General features: G+C 40.7%; 1 protein-coding gene across 2 annotated transcripts in view; it reads right to left on the reverse strand.

Moving 5' to 3' along the window:
* The window catches only part of LOC139628092 (protein unc-13 homolog C), a 103,514-nt gene that overhangs the window by 74,745 nt on the left and 5,614 nt on the right, over positions 1-23,155 (reverse strand). The window contains exons 2-6 of one of the 2 annotated variants that reach the window (XM_071489452.1): positions 16,590-20,832; positions 8,403-8,425; positions 7,696-7,742; positions 6,455-6,533; positions 3,627-3,680 (exon numbers count right to left, since the gene is read on the reverse strand). In XM_071489452.1, coding sequence (XP_071345553.1) covers positions 3,627-3,680; positions 6,455-6,533; positions 7,696-7,742; positions 8,403-8,425; positions 16,590-20,664 — 4,278 coding nt within the window. In that variant the 5' untranslated portion in view covers positions 20,665-20,832. Of the gene's footprint in view, positions 1-3,626; positions 3,681-6,454; positions 6,534-7,695; positions 7,743-8,402; positions 8,426-16,589; positions 20,835-23,155 lie in introns of both variants that reach the window. The other variant, XM_071489454.1, reaches the window with a different exon arrangement.

The raw sequence follows: 23,155 nt of genomic DNA on the forward strand, positions 1-23,155 counted from the left end.
AGGGACGACGATGGGCAGATATAATATGTTTTAGTCAAAGTTTATAAGAGCCACAGAAACATGGGTGCAGCAGGCTTAATGCAAACTATTCTGCAATCTGAGCTGGATGAAATCAACAACACACTTCTGCATTAATCTTGTCAATTACACAGTATAACTTTTCTATACTGCAGCTATCATTCATCAGTACTGCAGCATTTTTCAAGCTTCCTTGGAGAAAGGGATCCAACAGATTACATTATTCCAAGAGATAACATGAAGGAGGCTTTGTTGATCCTTTTCTGACTACCTTATCATCAATGGAGAAGTCAGCCGTATGAGAATAAATCAGACTTGCATCTCATTAAACTTAGATTAACAGCATCGTTAGCCCAGAGGCTTTGCTCACATAGAGTGGTTTACTGACAAAATCTCCTTCAGACCAAATACTGAAGTCGACTACAGGCCTGTCTAGGCTGATTGCTGTGTAACAGAAGCCTCTTCAAATTGAATGCTTTACTGCAGCAGCCCTTCTATCCACAAGGACCGGAAAAAGCGCCAGGACTTGCCAATTCTTGAAGGCAGAATCAATGGATGCTGTAAATAAGGTTTTTAAAAGTGAGCATTATCCAGATTGAGAGAGAGAGGGCAAGTGGGAGGGAAAGTGACAGACAAAGAGAAGGAGATGTATGGCAGTTAAAATAAATCTAGAGAGGTACTTGCACTCCACTTCTACTGCGCTCCGATCCTCACCCCTTCTCCTCCACCCCTCCCCTTTGCTGTCAGCTCCCAGTGTGTTGACAATGTGCTTTAACACCTGAACAGCAGCTGTGCACTTTACCACTCAGACTACAGCACGGCCCACTCAGACACACATACAGACACGAATACACACAAGTGCAGAGATGATTAAATGACACCAGATGACAGGACAGCAAGGCTATCTAACATTGTGAGACTTTGCTGATGCAACAGAGAGGCTGCTGAACCCTGGGGGACCTTTAATGACACTCACAGGGAGACAGAGAATTCGCTTTTAATCTGAGGACGATGAGATGAAGCAGATGCCTGAGATTTATCCACAACTTACCCATGAGCTAAACCAGAGACCTTCTCCTCATCAAATGTAATACTGAATTGTCTAATTCTGACAAAGCCTCTGTTTTTCAGTCTCTGTTTTTATCAGTAAATTGACTTGACTGACTTGAGCCTATATTTTACCAGCCAACTAAACATTTTAAAAGCTCCTCCCCATGTGAAATGTAGAACTAATTTTCTGCCTCGGCATTCTTTGACCACTATGTGAATAATATTTTACCACTGATTTCATTTCCACAGTCTATTTCGGTCTTTTGAAATTTCCCTCCCTCTCTCCGTGTCCTCACTCTCAGTCCTGACACTACATGTCACACAGTGCTGCATGTGTGGGAAGAGCGCTGCATGTGTGACTCTCATGTGTTACACTGTGAGGTAACCCTGGTGATTTTGTGCAAGACACTGCTAGATTTGATTGACAGCCGCAGCCTGAGAGCAACGTGACACAGAAGAATCTAATCTCTCCTCCTCCTTTCCAATTTCACCACCTATTGTCCTTGTCAGCCACTTCATTGACAGTGCCATCCTCCTCATCGTTTACCAACCCTCTATGCATGTAATCTTTTGTGTTAACTACAGTACAATTTCAGTCTGAACAAAGAATCCACATTACCTAAATTTTATCCCCGGCAAGATTCACAGACCTAACAAAATCACACAGGCAAGTATTTTAAAATCTGTGTAACAACCAGCCTGATGATATCGGAACTGACTTACAGCAACACATCACATTTCATTTCCAGATACTCTTTGACCTGTGTCAGATCGCTGCTTCCTTCTTCCTTTGTACAAGTGAGTCCCTGCCTTTGTCTCAGCAGGTAAGCATGGACCCAGTTTAAGTTGACAGTCACAGTTACAAGTCTCTGGTGCTCAGATCACTGAGCGGACACATGGGCCGTTAGCCGGCCCACACATAATGTTCCTTTCTGCTCTAAAAAGCAGATACATGGGAAACATGACTCAGAAAGAGAAGGGCATTGAGAGTGAGGTCTATACATCCAGAGCTAAACCAGAGGCAGGGTAAGACATTTTAATCTAATTAAAATATATCAAGTTGAAAGAGGAACAAAAAAAAAAAAAAAAAAAAAACGAGGATGCAAGAAGGAAGCGCTCTAAATAGATTTTAAACATCTGTCCAGGGACCATAGGGGATTTTGTTCGACATGGCTGCCTGATAAGTGAAATCAAGGCCAGGGGATCATGGTGACAACTTGTCACTCTATGCTCTGATCTCTTATTCAGTGCTCACTTCCTTCCTTTCCTCTCGCTCCTTTCCTCTGCTTAACTCCTCTACACTCTTCAACTGCATATGGTCGTTTACTGAGTATTCTCGCAGTCCTCACAGGGAAGCACTCTCCTGGACTTAATGCAGCAGATAAAGCTCTGACATCTGTTCGTCCTACTTACCAAGACTGCACAATCTGCATTTGCTCGGAAGTCAGCTCCCCTCAACCACCAATTACTAAACTCTTCCTTCTTTGCTGCGAATCAGAACACCGGACATCTATTCCTAAAGTTCAAGCCTTCCTTACCACTGCAGCCCAAGAATCAGCTCCATTCATACACCAATTAACACTCGCATCATTTCTTCCTCATCTGGGACATGAGCTGTTCATCTCTAAAGCCCCTTTAATCAAACCCATGACTATTGGTACACAACCAAGCCCCTCTCACTTTAGGGCAACTGGGCATGTGTACCATGAGGACTAAGTCAAGTGTGTGAAATAGATAAGAGATATGAACAGTACACAAATCAGTGTGCACAAATTGTGGGCTACGCCTCTTGTTTGAGAGGATAAAATATTTGTGCATGATGTACAGAGCACATTTGAATCCCGTAATCTTGTAGGCTTAGGCAGCCCCGTGTTGCACACAAGTGGATATGAAATTGTCTGCTTGTTTGTCTTGCTGAGAAACTGCTTTCTCCTGCTGTTTGCCTCCTCCTCCGTTTTCCCTCCGGGAGGGAAGAATTGCAATCAATTAATGCAGAGCAAGCTTTGGAGGTCAACACAAAAGTGTCTGTCACCATCGACTGAAGCATTCTGCCCTTTCTCTGTAGCTGCGTCTTCCTCAATGCACAGTGCTTATCATTAATGGCAGGGGATTGTATAGATGAAAGGATGGGACCATCTCTTCATTTCTGAGCTCAGCCAAATGATCTGACAGAAGGACCACAGGAGAAAGAGTGAGTAGCTGGCCACAGAGACCATTTTAATAAACTGCGGTAGGTATCATAGACAGGGAGACAGGCGGACGGACAGTTGATGGCACGCTGCATCTACATCTCAAGAAATCAGGCCAGTAACTAATGCAGTCCATCTCATTTTCATCTTGGAACCCTGTGTTCCTGGCAACGTGATCTCGGCCCTGAAGTACAATGGCTGCAGCAAACGGCACAGCTATAAAATATTTGTCAGACTTCCAACACCCTGCCCTCCAAACACCAAACACTAGCATCCCATGTCCCTGAAGAATCCTCTATTCCCCACCAAGACTCCACAATAACCAGTCACTGATTTTCATGCAGGCAATGCAAGCACGCTAGTACTCACCAGGTCCTCATTATTCAGGGTGGACCGGTTCACCAGAGCAAACGAGATGCCTGCCTTTCGAGCAGTTAGGGTCTGAGAGAAGAAGAGGAGAAGAGAGATGATGAAAAGGGATAAATTTACCGACCTGTTTTACCTTTCTGCATCTCAGTGAATTTATACATAGTGGCATTTAAAAACACACATCTATATAAATGGCTTGTGAATGGGTGATCAAAGTGCACACAGAAAGTATAGCTTACCAAAGCCTGTGATTTCCGGGGAGGCCATGAATAGAGAATGAAAGAAATAAAGACATTTAATTAGACAAGGGGTGGGAGGGTGAATTCTGAAAGCACAAACAGCAGAGGAATCTGTGCTATTTATCCATACTGAGCGCATTGGTGTCTCAACTGCCATGCAGGACTGCTGGTTAGGGCACAGAGCTCTAGAAAGATTCAACTATTCATCAGGAAAGACTATACAGCTGTTGCATGATTCTTTATCCACTCATGCATTGGAGGCTACTAAACTGCAGTCATGCTTGGCATTTATATTCACTTCTCTGTTGGATGAAGCTTTGATCATATTTTCTGCTGTCTGCTCTGCACATTAGTTTGACACAAACAGAGAAACACAAGACACACACACACACACACATATGTATGGGTGAAGCCAGCTGTACTACACAACACCGACTTGCACTCACACACGCGCACACACACACATCTTGTTCAGACATTCACAAACGTACATGTGACATAAAACATTGCACGCCTACACAAGGCATTCTCACAAACAGACACAGGTAACACACGCGCACAGACGCACACGGATACACACATGAAAATTAGCTCTTGTAATAATATCCATTGAGTCTGGGTGACCAGAAATTGATAAACATGTATCCCACACTGGAGGAAATTATGTAACAGAGGAATGCAGACATGGACAGCTGACAATATTGGATCAGTCTTTACCACGACCCTCTTGTCTGTACAGCCCAGCTATGGTAAAGATCCATGGAAGCCATGGAGAATGTAGGAGGGAACGTGACCTCTACATGAACTGTGAGTGTTGATGTAAGTTTATCAACATGCACCAGCACTGCTGAGGTTGCTGCAGGCAATACAATATGACCCTCTGTCCAGATGTTATATATCCAGCTACAATATAGCATCCAGTGCTTTGTGAATTGATTTTCAACTTTCTTTTTAATTTTTTAGTTTTTGGTTCGTTTATGTTTTTGCATCCCGCCATAATATGGGGGGAACCCTGCTGTCCGTTCCAATCAAACGCTGTTGCTGCCCTGAAGCAATCACACAGCAAATGTGGGACATTGACAAAGGAGAGGTATGAAAGGGGACCAATTAGTTTGCTGACTAGTGACTTCATCCCAAGTGTAAAAGGCTTGCTCAGTGTCACTTTTACATGATTTAAAAGCCTTTAAAAGACACAGTTAAATCAGAAGTCAATGAAGTCTCTCAGATATATTTTTGGGTTGAGTTGTCAACATTTCAAGTTGAATCAAATTTTTTCGACACCTGCCGAGGAACAAAAAACAAAACAAAAAAACAAAAAAAAAAAACAAGGAAAAACAAAAAACAAAAACAAGAGGAAAAATGGAAGGAAAATAGCCAAACAACGGCAAGGGTGAAATCTGACAACTCACTGAAAAATATCACCCATAGCTGTTATGGGTCTATGTCTGAATGGCAAATATACACGCAAAATCCAAAAAAATAAAAAATAAAAAACGACAACCCATACTTACCAAGACATTGTTGGTTATTAATTTCATGAGAGATATGGACAAATACAGCATCAACTCATGTTGTTCACTGTGATATAAACATTCATCAGCATCTATGTGTATGACATCAAGCTCTATTATCATTTGCATAAAATGCTATTTGTATTATTTCACAATAAAATCGAATTCTTTAAAGGGTAAAATGTATTAAACAGGTTGTTCTTAAGAGACTTAATTTAATAAAGTGTGATAATATTTCCATTGTTCTGGCTAAAATACATGAAGATGAGAAACAAGCATACACAAGACAGACAGATACTAATGCAGAACATAATGAACAGTTACAAACAGACATGAATACTACTGGCGTCAAAACAGCCTGTTGTCTTTCAGAAAGACTAACCATGTGCCACAGTGCTAAAATGGACTGCCTTACAACAGGCCTCTCTGTGGGATATGTTATAACACATTATGTCACAATAAAAACAAATGACGTAGCATCACTCTGATGCAATTTCTTAAACACCCACTCTAGGCTAATTAATAAAGCCATAGAGTTATGGCTAAGGTTACATTTAACATTCCCTAAAGGCAGTGCTCTACACTTAATACCCAGAGTTTTAAGGGGTTGCTTTTATCACCAATCAACTCTTCACTGGCACTGGCTTGTTCTTTTTTTTTTTTTTTAAATCACAATTAAAGTTTATGTGATTTTTTTAAAACCTATTTAATTTTGCATAGCAGGTTAACATATGAGAAGTAAGTATTCTCAATCATCCTCATCGTGTGCTGTAACAAATTTGTAATTAAAATCACAAACACTGAGCTATATTTTAATCATCATTATTTTTACAGACTTCAGCTCAAAGAATATCAAGGTTATTTTTTTTAAGTCCTAAGGATATTAAGAAACAAGAAACAATCAGTGTCACTCTAAGGCTCAATCACATTTTATCAGGTTGCCAGTAAAGTTATTATTGTCCTCAGCAAGGGTCCATACTCACACAGGACAGGACTTCACCAGAGTGGTATAATGTAAGGGTCACTCAGATAGATTTGACATAAATCACACATAACCTTGTTGAAGCAGATGACTCACCAGGTCTCGGACAAGAGGCACTGTCCTCTTGCGGCGTAAATCTGGCATGCTGTCAATACCATAAAGAATACTGCCAGCCCTGGAGAAGCAGACAGATTTAAGGTGTATTAATATCATAATAATGCCATGCTGGGGGAGACATTACTACGGTGAAAAGGGGAGGGGGTCTTGATTTACACAGCTGGCAAACACCATGGATCATGCCTCCTGCCTAACCTGTCTCACCCCTTCCTCTTCACTTTGCATGGTGCACAGCACCCACACTGGAGCGCCCTGTAATCCCTCTCACCCTCTGTTGTTCACAGAGACTCCCCCTCTTCCATGTTATCTCAATTTGTACAGAGTCGTTCTGCAGACATGGCAATTACTCATACATATTATACCTATCCTTGGATTTATATTACACACTGTGAATGCTGAAGATGTTCTTCACAAAATAGTGAAGGCCCAGAGCAGCAAAAACTATGCAAACAACTGACTCCACACATCAAAAATTGACATTTTAAGATGAAAATTTCTCTGTCTCCACAACACTACAGTTCCTATTATCTTGCTCTCTCCAGCTTCCAACTTCACTTGTGAACAATCCACGGCTTTCTCACTGCTTTCCCACCAACCTTACTTCCTTTCCCGTGAGGCTCTCAGTGGCATCACCTCAACTGTCACTCAAAGCCTCTCTAATGACCTCAACATGACATCAAGGCCCAATGCCTCCACACCAAAGGTCCTCAAGCTCTTCCGTCAGCCCTCTCAGCAACATCAGTGGTATGAGCCGAGAGATACACAACGTGACGAGCTGCACCGCCCCTTGCATCACCCGAGGGCCCCTGCCTCTTGCTGCCTTCATGCACAATGCGTGCTGCAGATGGCTACATAGTCATGGCATGGGCTGGGGTAAATATGATTATTATTCTATCTCGACATATGTCTACACTTCATCACTGATCTCAGATCACTCATCTTTCATGTACACTTTCATAACCATTCATAAATCAATCACATATGTGAAGCCAAAGGGGGAATAAATTCCTTTACAGATGTTATGAAGGCATCAGACATCTTGTATATTCATCTTCTCTCTGTAGTATGTCACAAAACAAGGTGCATGATACCTTAGTTAGGGCTGCATGCCAGAGAATCACCGTGTTTCATTAACATTTCTGCCTCAGCACTGGGGTAGAAAGTGGCTCAGATTTGTGTAACTGTGAAGTGATCAGATCAGGATATGAGTCACCACTCACCCTCCAGACTGCAAGCCGAGCAATTTGGGATCCAAAAGACTCCGTGACTGTAGAGAGAAGAGACACAAAGAGTAAGACTAGAAATACAAGGTAGGCACACACAACGAAACACAAAGCACATTGCAGTAATGTTAAAACAAAAGAAACACAGTCTGACAAAATGTACTTGGGAAAATACAGTACATTTGGAGGTCAATCCAGGATAAGATAAATGATAGGCGAGGAGGAGTACAGCACAGGGAGAAGGGAGGGAAGCACCACAGGCAAAAAACCCAATTATTCCACATCAATGTAATTTGTGGGCTCAAGACAGAGAGTTTTGCCGCTCTTGGTGCTTCAGGCCAGATTTGCCTATTGTGTAATGCTCCCTCCTCACTGACCAAAATGTCCAGTTTGAAACACAAATCATTTTCTGAAAAGAGAGGAATAAAAGGATAACCAGCACAAAGTGACAGCAAGATGGCTCAAAGGCACAGGCTGCACTCATCCTTTCATACCTACACATATTACTTCAATCTATCTACTGTAAAACAAACACACCACACACAGATACAAAACAGGTGGATGTGACACTAATACAGCATATGACCATTTACCACAAAAACACAAAGACACATTAAAAAACATACACACAGACATGCACATGCAAGGAAATCACAAGTGTCTAAGTATTTATATATGATAACTGATAAACAATGACTTAAAACCTGTGTATCCAAAGCACTGGTGTCTGAAAGGAGAAAATGACAGGAGGGTGGAGAGTTAGACAGGAGCAATTCACTAGAAAATACATACACTTAGTCAGGACACTTAGGACACTAATCTACTATTACCGCCTGATGACACAATTCTGTTTTGCCAAACAGTTTATGCATAAATGGAGACAGAGTCAACATGTGCCCCAGGGAGAATGGCTATGAACAGAGGAATACCGGATACAGTAGAACCAGTAGAAAGCTGTTACACAACAAATGGTTATCAACTAAAGGTTGAAATATGACAGTCCTGGAACATAGAATAATTCACATCAACGCAGCACAAATTAAAAAATGATGCCTTTGATCGATAACGTTACCTGTGTTAACACTCATAGCTATGGAGACATGGGACATTAGGTAAGCACAAGCGGTCAGGATCATATTGCCATTTCAGAGATGAACTGTGAGATGGCAAGCCCTTTGTATATGCAAGACTGCAGAGGTGTAATTTCTGTGCTATCGATCTATGGGTGATAAATGGCAGCATGATCGTGATCTAATGTGCTACAACAGAAAACAGCTGTTTACAAGACAAAGATCAAATTACTGATCTGGTTAAAAGGACATCATACACTGTTTGTTGTTTACTAATACTGTATAAGGCTGGGTAAATTTGTTTCTTTTTTTAATTTTCCTGGTATCTATTTCACTTTGTTTTGTCTGTTTACTTGAAAGTTGACAAAAAAAACAAAACAAAATTGCATCATAAAAATATTAATTGATAATTGATAACAATTACAACAGCAATAACTCTGGACCTGCACATTGATTGAGAACACAGTGCTGAGTATTTGGTGGATGGTATTACCCTAAGTGCTTTATACAGCCATTAGTGTTCACCACAAGTGCACATCTTTTCATGATGAGTGGTCCTCATGGAGGCACTGATATTTTAAAAACATTAAAAGTGCATTCTAGTCAACATGGAAACAATTAGGTTGTATATCTCTCTAAGTGTGATATGAAGGAAATTGGACTTGGCTGAGATTCTTGAAACTGTTTCACCTCTCATCCGAAAGGCTTCTTCAGCTCTCACTGCCTGGCACTCCCCACCAGTCAGTTAGAACTGAAGAAGCCTTATGGATCAGAGGTTAAAACGTCTTCATGAAATCTCACTTACAAATACCATGGCCTGGATGACTGAGAGTCTCCACAGATAATTAGGTTTTAAATATTCTTAAAAAGGCAGATTTTTGTAAAGTCACTACATTTTTAGTACAACCTTAACAGTCCATTGTCAATGGGTAAGGTGACACCAAAAGCAGCACACAGAAACACAGCACTCAAAGAGGAGCTGAGCTTCAAGTGGGTACCATGGACAGCAATCAGCTCAGCTACTTTCAGCATGGCTGTGCAAGATAGAATCATCTCCTCCACCAGCAAGTCACTAAATAAAGCCAGACCACAAGGCAGTCTGTAGAGCTCTGATATAAACCTCATTTTACAGGTACCTTAAATCTGTGGAACAAAATTGTCATTGATTGGTTGAAAACCTCTGTGTGTGTGTGTCTGGCAAAAGTGTTGAGGTAGCAACAGCAGCAGTAAATCCTGAATTTCAATGCGACACACATGGTCGCCCTGTACATAGATCAGAGATCATCGGAGCAGAAAAGCCTGCATGTGGCCGATAGTACAAAAAAGACTGACCCCGGCTCCAACACACACAGGAACACGTGTTCTTATGTGGTCACAGTCAAGCACACATTTACACAGAGGCACACAAACATACACACAAACGGTACTCTGAGGTGCAGAGTTTCAATACAAGTCCAAAACTTTCTAATAGCTCTTTTAAAGCACGGTGCACTGGAGAAGATTTGGGAAATGTTTAATTGTAATTGTAACAGATCCCTATTGTTATCACACATTGTCATATCAGTATAGGCTTGAAACATGAGCCTGTACTCAGTAGTAAAACATATAGTTTTAGTCACTGCTTTAGGTTTTGCCGTATATTCACTGCAGTTTTTCTAACTGGACACACCAGATCAGAGCACAAGTTGTGTTTGGCCCGTTGTGCACAAAGTCTATTCAGCAGAGAGGACATGTGTGTGTAGAGTGCGAAAAAATAAAATAAAATAATAAAATTTTATCTTGCTTGCTGAACTAAAGCGATCAAATGTAATGAAAGTACAATATTTCCCTTTGAAATGTAGTGGAGTAGAAGTATAAAGAGTAGCATAAAATGGAAATCCTTAAGTGCAAGGTCCTCAAAATTGTACTTAAGCACAGTACTTAAATGTGCTTAATTACGGTCCAGCACCACCAATACAATTACCTAGCCTTCAGTAGACACGGATTTTAATATTGTTCAGTTACCCAACCAGGTAAGACTCCTGAATTCCTAAGTGAAAACAAACAGGGTGTCACTTAAAAGGCTAATATAAAAAAGTAAAAGACTCACCAAACCACTACAGCCACACAAAAGACTATTCAAATGGAACAAACTCAATATTGATTAATTTGTCTCACTGCTCATGACTGAGCATCGGTGTTTGCTAAAATATAAAATATTGGATATTTTATAATGGTAATGAAACGCTGAGTCATCATTGGAAATGAAAAGCCACGCTATCAGCAAGCTAACATTAGTTAGTTATCTGTAACGTTTGTGTAAAGTTAGAAACTAGCTAATATTAGCGTCCATCCACAGATACTTGATAGTCTAATTCAAATACTCAGTAGGTAAAAAGTAAAGTGCACTCAACAAGTTAGGTAGTGAGCCACTGCTACTCACATTTACCTACAGTGTCCACATGAGGCACTGGAGGGGTACCTGGCGGACCCTAACCACTGGAGTGAGGCAGGTAGACGTGACATTCAGCCAACATCAAGGTAAAGAAATGGTATGGTCCATTTGAGGGGTGCCTGAGAGCGTAGTACAAGAGTCTCCCAAGCATGAATATGGGAAATATATTGTAATATTTACAATTACAGATAAGTGTGATATATAAATGTTTCAACCCCCCTGAACTGTTGTTTTTAACTCTTCTGGGGCAGTCTTAGTCTTAACCAGGGGGGTCAGAATCCCCCAACCCAGGGAAAAGTTTGGACACACTTTCTCATGGGAAACTTTTAACTGGTACTGTAAAGCTGCTATTTCATGTTTCTATCCCTGCTGCTGTCTGACAAATGGCACTTTAGGTCAAAATTTATGACATGACATATGATCAGTGTTCACCTTACCATGGGATTACAGAGAGTTTATAACAGCCCACATTTCCATTTAGTGTCAGGACATGAATTTGTGATTCTGTACATGTGATTCAACGCTTCTAACTGGGAATCAGACTCTGTTTCTTCTTCTGTAAACAACAATAAATATTGGCTTCTTTTAGGACACTAATTTCCTGACTTCAAACAAGCAATTTCAGTTGCCTGACAAAAAGTATTCTACTTCTGGGTTTCTGAATCTTCAATCAATGAAAGCAATCAATTAACTATGTAACAAATTACTACATTCACAAAAAAAAAAAAAAAAAAATCTGAATCACTTTTTCACACCCTACATTTTGACATGGTATGGTAGAAAAGACACAGGTGTTATTCATGGCATTTTGAATAGCTGAACTCCTTTTAGTTACTTCAGATCCAGGAACAGGCAATGTAAGATAGCATGTTTCAGCCCAGCAACTCCACTGGATGCACAGAGATGGCAATGGTATGTCAAAACTCAAGACCCCCTACCTAGCTCTGGATAAGACCAGACAGCGAACACATGCACCTGCTGAGATAAAGTCTGTATCTTGACTGTATGGCTATTTCCTGAACTTGAAATTCTACCTATAACCCTTTACACCTTATCATGCTGCCAAACTGCCAGATACTCTCTGGAAGGCACTGACAATTGTATTTTTTCTTTTCATTATGTAATAATCTCGATGTTTTTGGAGGAATTCAACAGTGTTTGAAACTGATAAATAGGCTAACACTATATGTGTTTCAGTTCTCTAAAATATCGAATATTCTAATGGAATTTCCCTCCAAACTCAAACCTCTCTATATTGACCATGCAGCAGCTGACGTGAATGAGCTTCTTACTTCTTTTCTGAGTGTTAGTTTTACAATATAGCTGAAATCACAGCACAGCCGTTGTCTTTAACTTATGTGTATGGTAATTTTGTGTGATGTTGTTGTGGTTGTCAGGTTTCATCAGGATTTTAGAGGTGCAGGGCAGGAGCTTGGAAGTGACCGCTGGTTAACATGTAGTCTGAATGGGCTGCATTTCACTATTTCACACGTGAAACAGATGTAAATGAAAACAGTTTATTGGAATTGTATTGGCTGAATGAGAATTGTGTATATGCGAGCACACTGAGTAGAAGCGAAGCAAACAGGTAAAGGGCTCAAGCCAGCTGACACTAGGCAGAATGCAAATAGGACACAGTCTGACCATATGCTAGGTTTTGCCCTAATCCTGTTAACGTGGTTCAATTTAAGTGGAAAAATAGAATCCCTGTAAGTATGAGCCAGGAATAGCCCCTTATCTGATCAAAGAAATATGCTTGTTTTATATACTGAGATTTGAATTGTGCAGATAAAGGCAAAACTATGGCCTTAATGAGAGTTATCAATGAATTATCCTAGTCCAAGTTTAGGGGGAAAAGTACAACCATGATGATAATGAGAATGATTTGGCAACACTGTAATAGGAGAAGGGGTGCAGTGTTTAAGCGCCTGAAACCCAGTGGTAATGTATTCCAACCTGGAGTAATAGCTCTTCCAAAATGTGAGCGTAAACTGTGGAGAAAGGGATTTCCCTGTTTACAACAGTCAGGAGAAAACAGCAACATAAAATCAGTAAGTGCCATGAATTGGTGGTGTCTCCTAAAACAACAACAGAGACTCTTCATTCCCTGCATCTGCATTTTACATATCAACACTTTCTCTGGAAATGGCACACTAAGCATAAAGAGGGTCTACCTCCTTTACTCCCTCAGGTGCAAGCAGCAAACTTCACTAGCAGTAGACCTCTATAAATATTCCAAGCAAGGCTGACCTGGTTACAGAATGCCCTTGGGAGTGTGAATTAGCATCTGAATACAGACGCTGCTGTAGCCAGTTGAAGACAGGCCTGGCAGGAGTGGCAGCACTGCTGAGACTCTCCTCACAGCTCCCACACCGACCAGCCAGCACGCTTCAGAGCGTGAGCATGGTGAGCACACATCAGCTACAAGAGATGAAGGCATGAAGCTAATGAGGGGGAGTATAGGGTGTGCATGTGTGTCCTTCCATCTACAGCTACATCTCCATCAGTAGTATCATGAATTTGAAACAATTCCCCAATTTCACAAAAACACATTTGGATGGGTTTCCATCAACTCTGTTAGAGAAAGTGGAAGAGTTTGAGTAAAGGTTTAGATAGGTGACAGTAATGTCAGTTTCTAGGACTGTTTAAAACTGGGCTGACTGTTCTTTGACTTCACATAAAATTGACCATATTTTATGTAGACAAACAAAATGTTTTACAAGGCTATTTTGGATGACAGTGGAAACATCATAGTCAAACCTTTAAGCTTTTCTACTACATAAATGATGTGCATAAAAATGTGAAGTCGAATGGTCACCTCACCTGGCAACGAGGTAAGGTGAAAAGTAAGTAAGTTGAACAGTCGATGAGTCAGATGAACTTTTAACTCTTGCCTGGTAGTCTTACAAAAGCAGCAACACTATTCACAGCAATGAAGTACAGGAATGCTTGAGATGAGTACCAGCTGCAACAGCAAGTCTGGTACCATTTTCAACTTGTGAATCAGTGTGTGTGTGTGTGTGTGTCATCATGGCAGTAGTCCTGGAGACACCTACTGTAGCTGAAACAGTACAAGATACAGTCACAAAACTTTACAGGTGTGTGGTTGAAATGAAAATGAAGGGCAAGTTTGAATATGGGTGTGGTCTGAGCCATGAGTACTTAGTACTAATAATGTAGTAGATAATGACTGAATATCAGTGTAATAATGTAGTAATAATGGGTTGGAATTCAACATGCTGATGCACATCGCGGCTGGTGTGACCTCATCGCAAGATGGTCTCTAGTTTAGATATATGTTGCCATTACATAAATAAAGAGAGTGTGACAAGTTTGTTTAAAATGAGCACATATTGTTTGCATTTTTTAAATAACTATGCTTGTTATTTGTAATGTTAATAACAAATGTAGGCTCACAGATTTTTTTATCTGAATAAGCTTTTAAATCTGTTATCAGTAGGGCCTTAATTTCTACACAAATTATTGATGCATCCCTTCTTCCTATGTTCATGCTCATATATGTTGCCCTGAGGGGATACTCAGGTATTAATGTGTCACTAAAACTGTGGTGCTACATTTAAATTCAATTCAATGGAATATTTTAAATAATGGTGTATTATATATGTAGGACTATGGTAATAATTTAGATGATAACGTATAGTGTACTTTCATTTCTATCTTGCCTTGTAATATCTCATATTAGCTGTAGTTTGTTGGTCTTAAAAAGGCTGGTAGGCCTGGTCACTTGCAGCTGTATAACTGAGGAGGAGGATCTCCTAATTTAAGAGTTTCAGGTAATAACAGTCCTGAATTTATTCTCTGCAGGATGTTTGGTGAATGTGGCAACTGAAAGTGTTTGTGCACACATCTGTCACACAGTGTTACAGTCTTTAGGTGCAGCCTGTATTCCCCGAACTACAGTGCCTATCTCACCATGAGCACCACAGTTGCAGTTACATATGTAGGTCAAGAGCTTTTTCATTTTAAGTAAGGGTGGAAATTCCCTAGTCTCTTTTTTCAGACCAGTAGAGGAACATCTCTTCCTTCAAACTGAATCAATCTCAACCATTTGTACAGCCATGATTGATTTTAAAACACATACTTGTTAAGTAAATCTTGACCCATCATTCAGACAATATTTTTGATTCAGTTGGCCCCATATTGTGCTACATGTAGGGAATACAATATCTCAAACTCAAAACATGGTGCAAAAATCAGTAACATGCAAAACATTCTGGGTGGTAAGTCAATATCTGCAGACTTCATGTTCACACTAGCTTTAGCTGTCTGCCACCACAATGTCACCCAATAATAGACTGTAGTCATGTTTTCATTCATTTTGAAAAACTGATGGTAGTGCTGGAGTCCAGCCCCACTGTAGCTTTTAGAGTGTATTAAATTTTGATGATAAATGACAAACCTCCAGAAAACCTGTTTGACAGTCTTATCACAACGCCACAGTCCACCACAAAAGAATCTAAAGCTACGCAATGAGCATACAAATACAGACACAATACCACAAATAACACTGCTATCCACCTTTAGAGAGAGTTCCCTCTTCAGTTTTTCATCTTAAAACAAATTATTGATTCAAAGAGTCATCCTTAAAGTGGATCAAAGTGGAAGGCTCTCATAAATTCAACAACATTAAACCACCAAGTTTAAAGTCTTGGGCTTATCTCAGCCACATAAATTAAATTTGTACACTATTATTTAGACATCAACTAACTGCTACAAGGACCTACTGGATGTACAAACCTCACAGACCATACCGATGGTTTTGTATGTTTTAGCTAACTAATTATAATAATGTATTCTCTGCATTAAAACATAAAATCTGTTAGGTCTATGAAATCGACCACACATTTTCCTTCTTGCTTTGTCTTGTTATTGATTTATCTTTTTTTTTGCCAATGTTGCTTATAACATGTTTTAGTACAGCTGCAACCATAGCCAGTTTCTTTTTGCTGTGTTCAAGGATGCTGCTGTCAACTGCGTTCAAGGTTCAGCGGTGTACCTTCTCAATGCTACACATGACATTATAAATTTACATTACTTTACTTTCCCTAATGTCCATTTTTACTTGTTTGTTTGTCTTTTCTGACAAATATCAGAGAGTAAACTTGAATGTGCCAACAAAGAGTTTCCAAAACAGCTGCTATGGAGATGTTGGGTATTTCTGTAAATTAATGTTAAATAATCACAATTTGTAGTTGATGTATAGTCACACAAAACTGAATTAATCATTGAAGTCCCAGGAGTTTTATTTTTGATGAGTAGTTACTGTAATTTATGTGTGCTATAGAAAAAAAACTGCCATACACTGGCAAAGTAAAGCTATATAAAACAATATGAAATGACAAGCAAAAAGGAATGAAGAGTCATACCCCCTGCCAGAATTTGCTGCTCCAGTTCAGCCATCTGTTTCCTGTAGGCCCTGAGTGCCGCTTCTTTGAATGTGGGTCGAACACGCTTCTTGGGTGGGGCCTCTGTGGGCTTCTCCTCAGGAACATTTTTGTTTTCATCCTCCTGCTGTTGCTCCATTTTTTCAGATGCCTCAGCGTCCTCTTCGATTATCTCATCTACCTCCTCTAACTCCTCATCACCTTCTTCCATCTCCTCTGTCACATCATTGTCCTCAGTCTCATCTGGTTCTTCTACGTCAACATACTCCACCATTGCATCATATTCAGCAGTGTCCTCAGTGAGTTGGGTCTCATATTCCTCACTGTACTCTTCGTCATACTGCTCATCCAAACTGCAATCATATTCCAGAACACGTGCCTCCTTATTTGCCTCATAGTCCTCTGTAACTTCAAAATCTTGAGAAGCCTCAAAATCCTGAGAGGCATTATCTTGAGATGCCTTAATGTCATCAGACACATCATAGTCCTGAGAAGTCTCACACTCATGTGCAGGCTCATCTGTCTCCTCTGCCTCATTAGCATTAGTTCTGTTCTCCAAGTTCGCTAGAACCTGCTCCATCACTTCAACATAGTGGGTCTCATTGTCTACTGGTTGTTCACCAGCTTCTGCTTCTGCACCTGCTGTCTCTTCCTCTGCTTTGTAGAAGACAGGCTCCGTGTAGGCATCTGAGTCCACTGTAGTACTAGAGTTATTTACAGTGGAGGTGGACAGAGTGCGGAAACGCCCCATAAACGATGAAGAGGAGTTGGTTGGCTCCTCAGGAGGAGCAGGTGTAGTCTGAGAGCCAGACTTCCAAACAACCTCCAGAGCTGACTTAGCCCTCTGCAGTGTAGAGCCAAAACCAAAACCAAAAGACTTCTCACTGAGATCTATGCTGAGCCTGCTGCTCCAAGACTTGGGAACCTCCTCAACTTTCTCTGTTCGAATCTCACTCTGACTGCGGTACATAGTTGTAGACTTACCCTGGGGCTGGTGAAAGCTGTGATTGACATCCAGTTCAGGGAATTTGTCTTTATGTACTACTTTGGGGGTTTCCTTAGGGGCATCTTTAGAGGCTACTTTGGGTGCTACTTTAGGGGCTTCTGTTGGAGCTGGTTTAGAGGTGTCTTTTGGGGGCACCTTAGGACTCTCTTTTGGGGCTACCTTTGGAGCTTCTTTAGGTGGAATTTTAGAAACTTCTTTAGTGGGTACTTTACCAGTTTCCTTGGATGCTGCTTTCGGCATCTCTTTTGGGGCCTCTTTTGGGGGTATTTTTGCAGCTTCTTTGGTCACCTCTTTAGCAGCAACTTTCAGACCTTCTTTAGATGTGACTTGAGGGGGCTCCTTGGCAATGACTTTAGGGGACTCTTTAGGAGAGTCTTTGGGGGATTCTTTAGGGGTTGAGACAGGGCTCTCAATTGGGGTTATTTTAGGGCTGTCCTTAGGTGACTCTTTAGGACTTTCCTTAGGAGTCATTATTGGGCTATCTTTTGGGGCCACTTTAGGAGTTATTTTCACAGCCTCACTAGAAGTCACCTTAGATGTCGTTTTAGATGCCTCTTTGACAGTCGGCTTTGTGACATCTTTAGGTGTTAGTTTAGTACTTTCTTTTGGGAGGGTTTGAGATGATTCTTTAGCTGCTGATTTCTGAATCTCTTTAGGTGACTCTTTAGGAGCTGCTTTAGGTGTCACTTTGGGTGAAACCTTAGCAGTTACCTTGGGACTTTCCTTTGGCAGTGTTTTGGTGGTTTCTTCTTTAGGAGTCAATTTTGTTTGTTTATGTGTCACTTTAGCAGCAGCTTTAGGGGCATCTTTAGGTAATACTTTCGGGTTTTCTTTTGCGATAAGCTTACAGCCCTCTTTAGACTGCCGAGAGGATGTCTTGATGACAGACTCCCGCTCGGTGATAGGAGGAATGATGTGGGTGGTTATAGGTGGCAGAGAAGATTCTCTGTCAAGCATCATAAATTCTTCATCTCCTTCAAATTGTAAATCAACCTCTTGACATTTAGTGATGTTCTCTGGAAAACCAGGGATGGTTGATGGGTCAAAGGGACTGCTGACCTCTATGGAGGCTTCCAAGCCAGAGTCAGCACCCTGCTCCAGATGATGCCAGTCTTTCCATGGTGATAGATCACCTTGCAGAGAGAGCTGGGAGCCACTATAGTGGCTTCTGTCCCCAGACATGCAGACAAGTCCATTGCTCACCCCACTGTCAATAGTTTCTGTTGTCTCAACCTCATTGTGTTCATAGGTTTGATTTTCATGGCTGAGTGGGTGACTGGGACTAGCATACCAGGAGGAGGCCATGTCTTCTTGTTTTCTCTGCCAAAGCTCCTGATCTGAGGAGGACAGCAAGGAGCAGCCATTAGCCCGTGTAAAGTACTGGCTCTCTGAAAAGTCTTCTGAGTATGACTGGCAAAGTTTTGAACAGTCAGACTCAGAGCGGCTGAGTTTAGGGGTGGAGTAGTCACTCTGGGAAAGCCAACCAGGGGTCAAATCAGAGTAGTAAGCCTTGGCATGCTTGTCTGGGTCATAGTAAGAGTCATCAGCATAGTGAACTGTGCCTGAGTAGCCTGCTTCTTCTCCTGATCGGCTATGGTCATGGGATCGCCTCTTCTCTGATTTGCTCTTGTGAACAGGCTTTGAAATCACCATTGCATATTTATTTCTGCTTAATTCATCTAATTCTTTATCGCTGTCCATCGAGTCCCAGTCATCACTCTCCACTACTTTATCCTTTCCTGAGACCTTTAGATCCATGCTTTCATATGTTTGTGAGGAAGACATGGTTTTGTCTTTTCTCTCCTTTCCATCGTGAGTTAAGCTATCAGTAGAGACTGTGATGCCTGTTCCTTTAAGTTTATAGCATTTTTTCAAGACTAAATCCCTATCTTGGGTTGTGGCAAAAATGACAATAATAGGGCGAGGTTTTGCATTAGAACATTCTCTTTGTTGCCCTAACCTATGAGCAAGTTCAATTTTTAATGTTTTATTGGCATCAATGAAACCCATTTTGTCTTTTAGTATTTTATATATTAGACTGTCTGTTTTCTCTGACCTTTCTTCAGGAACATTGAGGAACCGCAAGGTTGAATTATTGGCCTGGTGGCTAATTTGTTTTATGTAGTCATGTATATCACGTGTTTCCCTTCTAGACTGGACAAATCCTGAGCGAAGCTGCTCAATCTCACTCTGAACTACTTCCACACTGCTGGAGATCTCATCAATGGAGCTTTTTAGAGCATTGACATGGCCACGTAGCTCAGACAGTTCTGTCTCTATCTGACTGATCCCTTGAAGCTCCTTAAAGATCATCTCCATAACATCCTGGGTCTGACTGATGCAACCTGTGGAGGAGGAGCCAGGCTCAAGGGTTGAACTCTTTTGCTGCCGTCCAGCACGGTCCAAGGACTTGCTCCGGATACCCAGGGTTTTCCTCCAATTGCTCACCTCAGAGTCTGAGGAGACACATTCCTGACTCTTTTTCCATTTTCGTAACTTGCGGAGGGCACCCAGTCTAAGTGTGTGTAGACTGGAGCGTTCCACTCGTTCACCCTCAGAACTGCCATCAGAGGGAGCCAAACTGATGAGGCTCTTCCTGTTTCTTCTTACAGGCATAGTGTGTGATTTATGCTCATCCAGTCTCCTGACAGGTTTTGTCTCACTCAAGGAGTCAGAGTAACTACTATCAATTGAAAGAACCTCAGGAAAGATGCTTTCATTATTATTCAAAAAAAGAGAGTTTTTTGGGAGTCCATTTGCTATAGCTACACGATAACTGAAAGTGGGTGACAAGGATGAGCAGTCGTTCTTTCCGTCGTCTTCTTCAAGCGATATGTTACGTGCCGAAGAGCATTTGGAAATCTTTTTCACTGTAGTCTTCAGTGTAGTAGAGAGAGTTAGATTGTGTGCTTGCAAATCAGTGGTCAATTTAGGCTCTTTATTTTCGCTTCTCTCTTTCTTCTTTATTGGGTTTGCCAATTTCTTTGTAAACATTCCTTTGCAAATCTTTTCAATGTAGGATGATATAGTCTTGATTAGGGCAGAAACCATGGATGGCAATCCTGTGGACTGTTTTTTATACAGAGGTGATGAGCCAAGCACAATCAACCTGTGCTTGACAGTGAGAGTCCAGCTCACAATCACTAAAACCACAGGCCACGTAGAGACTCAGTAATACTTTTAAATCCACTGGTTTTCCTCCAGAAAAGGATCATCTCTCTCTGAAAGACAAAAAAAGAATATTTATTTTTAATTTTGTTACAGATTCTTGGATCACACTTAAACACAGGCAGGAAGGACATACAAGTTATTACTTATTACCCCATTCTCCTGCTTAATCCAATCATTTAAATCTTAACATGCATAATATCAGAAGTCTCTATGTAATCTCTAAACTTTACATACAGGAAACTGATGATTTACATGAAGAAAAACAGATCTCCCTTTGAACATTCCAACAAGGGATAATTTTTCATTCTTATTTTATGGACTACTCCCATTTATCTACATGACCCTTACACTGTCAAACATCCTACTTAGACGTCAATTTAACTATATGCCAGAAGTGTTGACAAAGAGAGAGAGAGAGAGAGAGAGAGAGAGAGAGAGAGAGAGAGATCATTTGCACATATGACTGTGTGTGCATTAATGTATGTGTGTATATGTCAGTCAAGGTCAATAGACCCACTGGCTACATTGATATATCCGTCTTCTAAAGCAGGAGATAGCCAATTATTCTAATTGCCTTAGTGCTACAATACTCCTGTCAATAGTCTTGCAGGAAACAAGGAGCAACAAACTAAACCATAATCATGCTTTTAGAGTGTGGTTTATCATAATGACGAAAAATACTGGAGATAAAGAACTTGATATTTGGTCTTAATAAAATTTATTTTTATTATTTATTTATTTAGTTAGCTAGTTAGTTATTATTATTTTTTTGTTTTCAACACATCAATTTTCTGAAATCATGTTCAACATTAAGACTAAATTTTATTTTTGGCTATATTTTCCATATATCTATTATAATGACGAGGATGATGCGGACATTTTCACTAATTTAAATAATGAAGTGACCTGTGTCATATATTTGATGTCAGTACCTGAACCACATGTGCAGCAGACTACTGTGTATGGTTATAGAGAGGACAAAATGGTCATCTCAGGCCTGTGAAAAAAAGACCAGAGACTGCTTGAATCATGCTGCATAGTATTAAACCTTTTACAGCCTGAAGTGGCTCTGATAGGTGAGTGTTTTCTATAGAGTGGAACTGGCCAACTGAGTCGAAAGAGGGATGTTTGTTGTGCAGAGGATCTGACAGCTGCTCCACATTAGTTCTGGGGTTTAGAGCTCGATGTGTCTCCAGTCTCATGACCACAGAGACATGCTCACTTCAAATGAGCTGTGAAACACAGCATCACGGTTAGCTTTTATTGCTGGGCTCTGAAGAAGGACCAGGCATTAGCAAATAGAGCTCAAGACTAGGTTGCCAGCATAGATGTGTTTCTGCCAGCGCTGTATGATGGAATGAATCCTGGAGCCTGACTATTTGTTAGCCTCATGGGGTAGAGTTTGAGGCAGGCCTGAGGCTGGAGTCTTTGTTCAAAGCAAACACTCTTTTGCATTACAGAAATGGAATGACAACAGGATGAGGTGAAAAAGATTACAGTATATTTTATGGTATGAGGAGGTTCATGACTCAGCTCTCTTGGAGACTGGGGTGAAGCCAAGAGCAGCCTTTTGTAACTGATGGGTCACAACCCAAAAGTCCCCCCCTTCTTCCATTCAAAAACTGAGAGGTGTCACAGCACAAGTCAACTTGTGTCAATCAGTAAGCAGCCGAGAGCCTTGCTCAAGGGGAGGAGAGAATATGGTTTACTGACTCACTCCATAAAGGGAATTGGCCATTTTGATATTAGATGATTGTTTTGTCAATGATAAAGTATGGTATTGCGATACAAGAGAACATCCTTGAGGAATGATTGCACTTGCAGTTAAGTTAAATATTTAAGCCACTACACACTTACACAGGCGCTGTCACTAATGTTGTCTGATCAGACCACCTCTGTGGACATGTACAGACAGTACTTAATTAACATCCCCCTCACGCTCATGTTAACTGTGTTGTATCTGTAATGCTGGTGGGAAAACATACACTGTTACCATTTTTATTTAAAAAAAATTAATTTAAAAAATTTTCAGGAAATTTGTTTAGTGTATTAATTAGAGGAATGATACAGTCTCTTCATTGTCCCTCACAGGTCTACTGTTTAATGTCTGCTACCATTTTTCTATATTTTCTATGATGTCCTCAGTGTGGCATTTACTGTAAGTCACACGCTTCATGTACAGTATAGTTTATTAGTTAAATCTGTTTGCGTTTATTTGTTTGTTTGTTTTGTTTTTCTCAATATTTTCTTCAATATTTCAATTTTTTCTCGGTTTTCACCATTGGTGGATCGCTGGTGGATGGAGACGTACTCATTTACTCATTTTGAAGAAGTTTCTGAGTTTGAGGAACACATCAGTAGTACAATTATG

Source organism: Trachinotus anak, unplaced genomic scaffold (assembly GCF_046630095.1).
Source record: "Trachinotus anak isolate AG129_WGS33_773 ecotype Australia unplaced genomic scaffold, CSIRO_AGI_Tana_v1 ptg000011l, whole genome shotgun sequence".
Taxonomy (NCBI): Eukaryota; Metazoa; Chordata; class Actinopteri; order Carangiformes; family Carangidae; genus Trachinotus; species Trachinotus anak.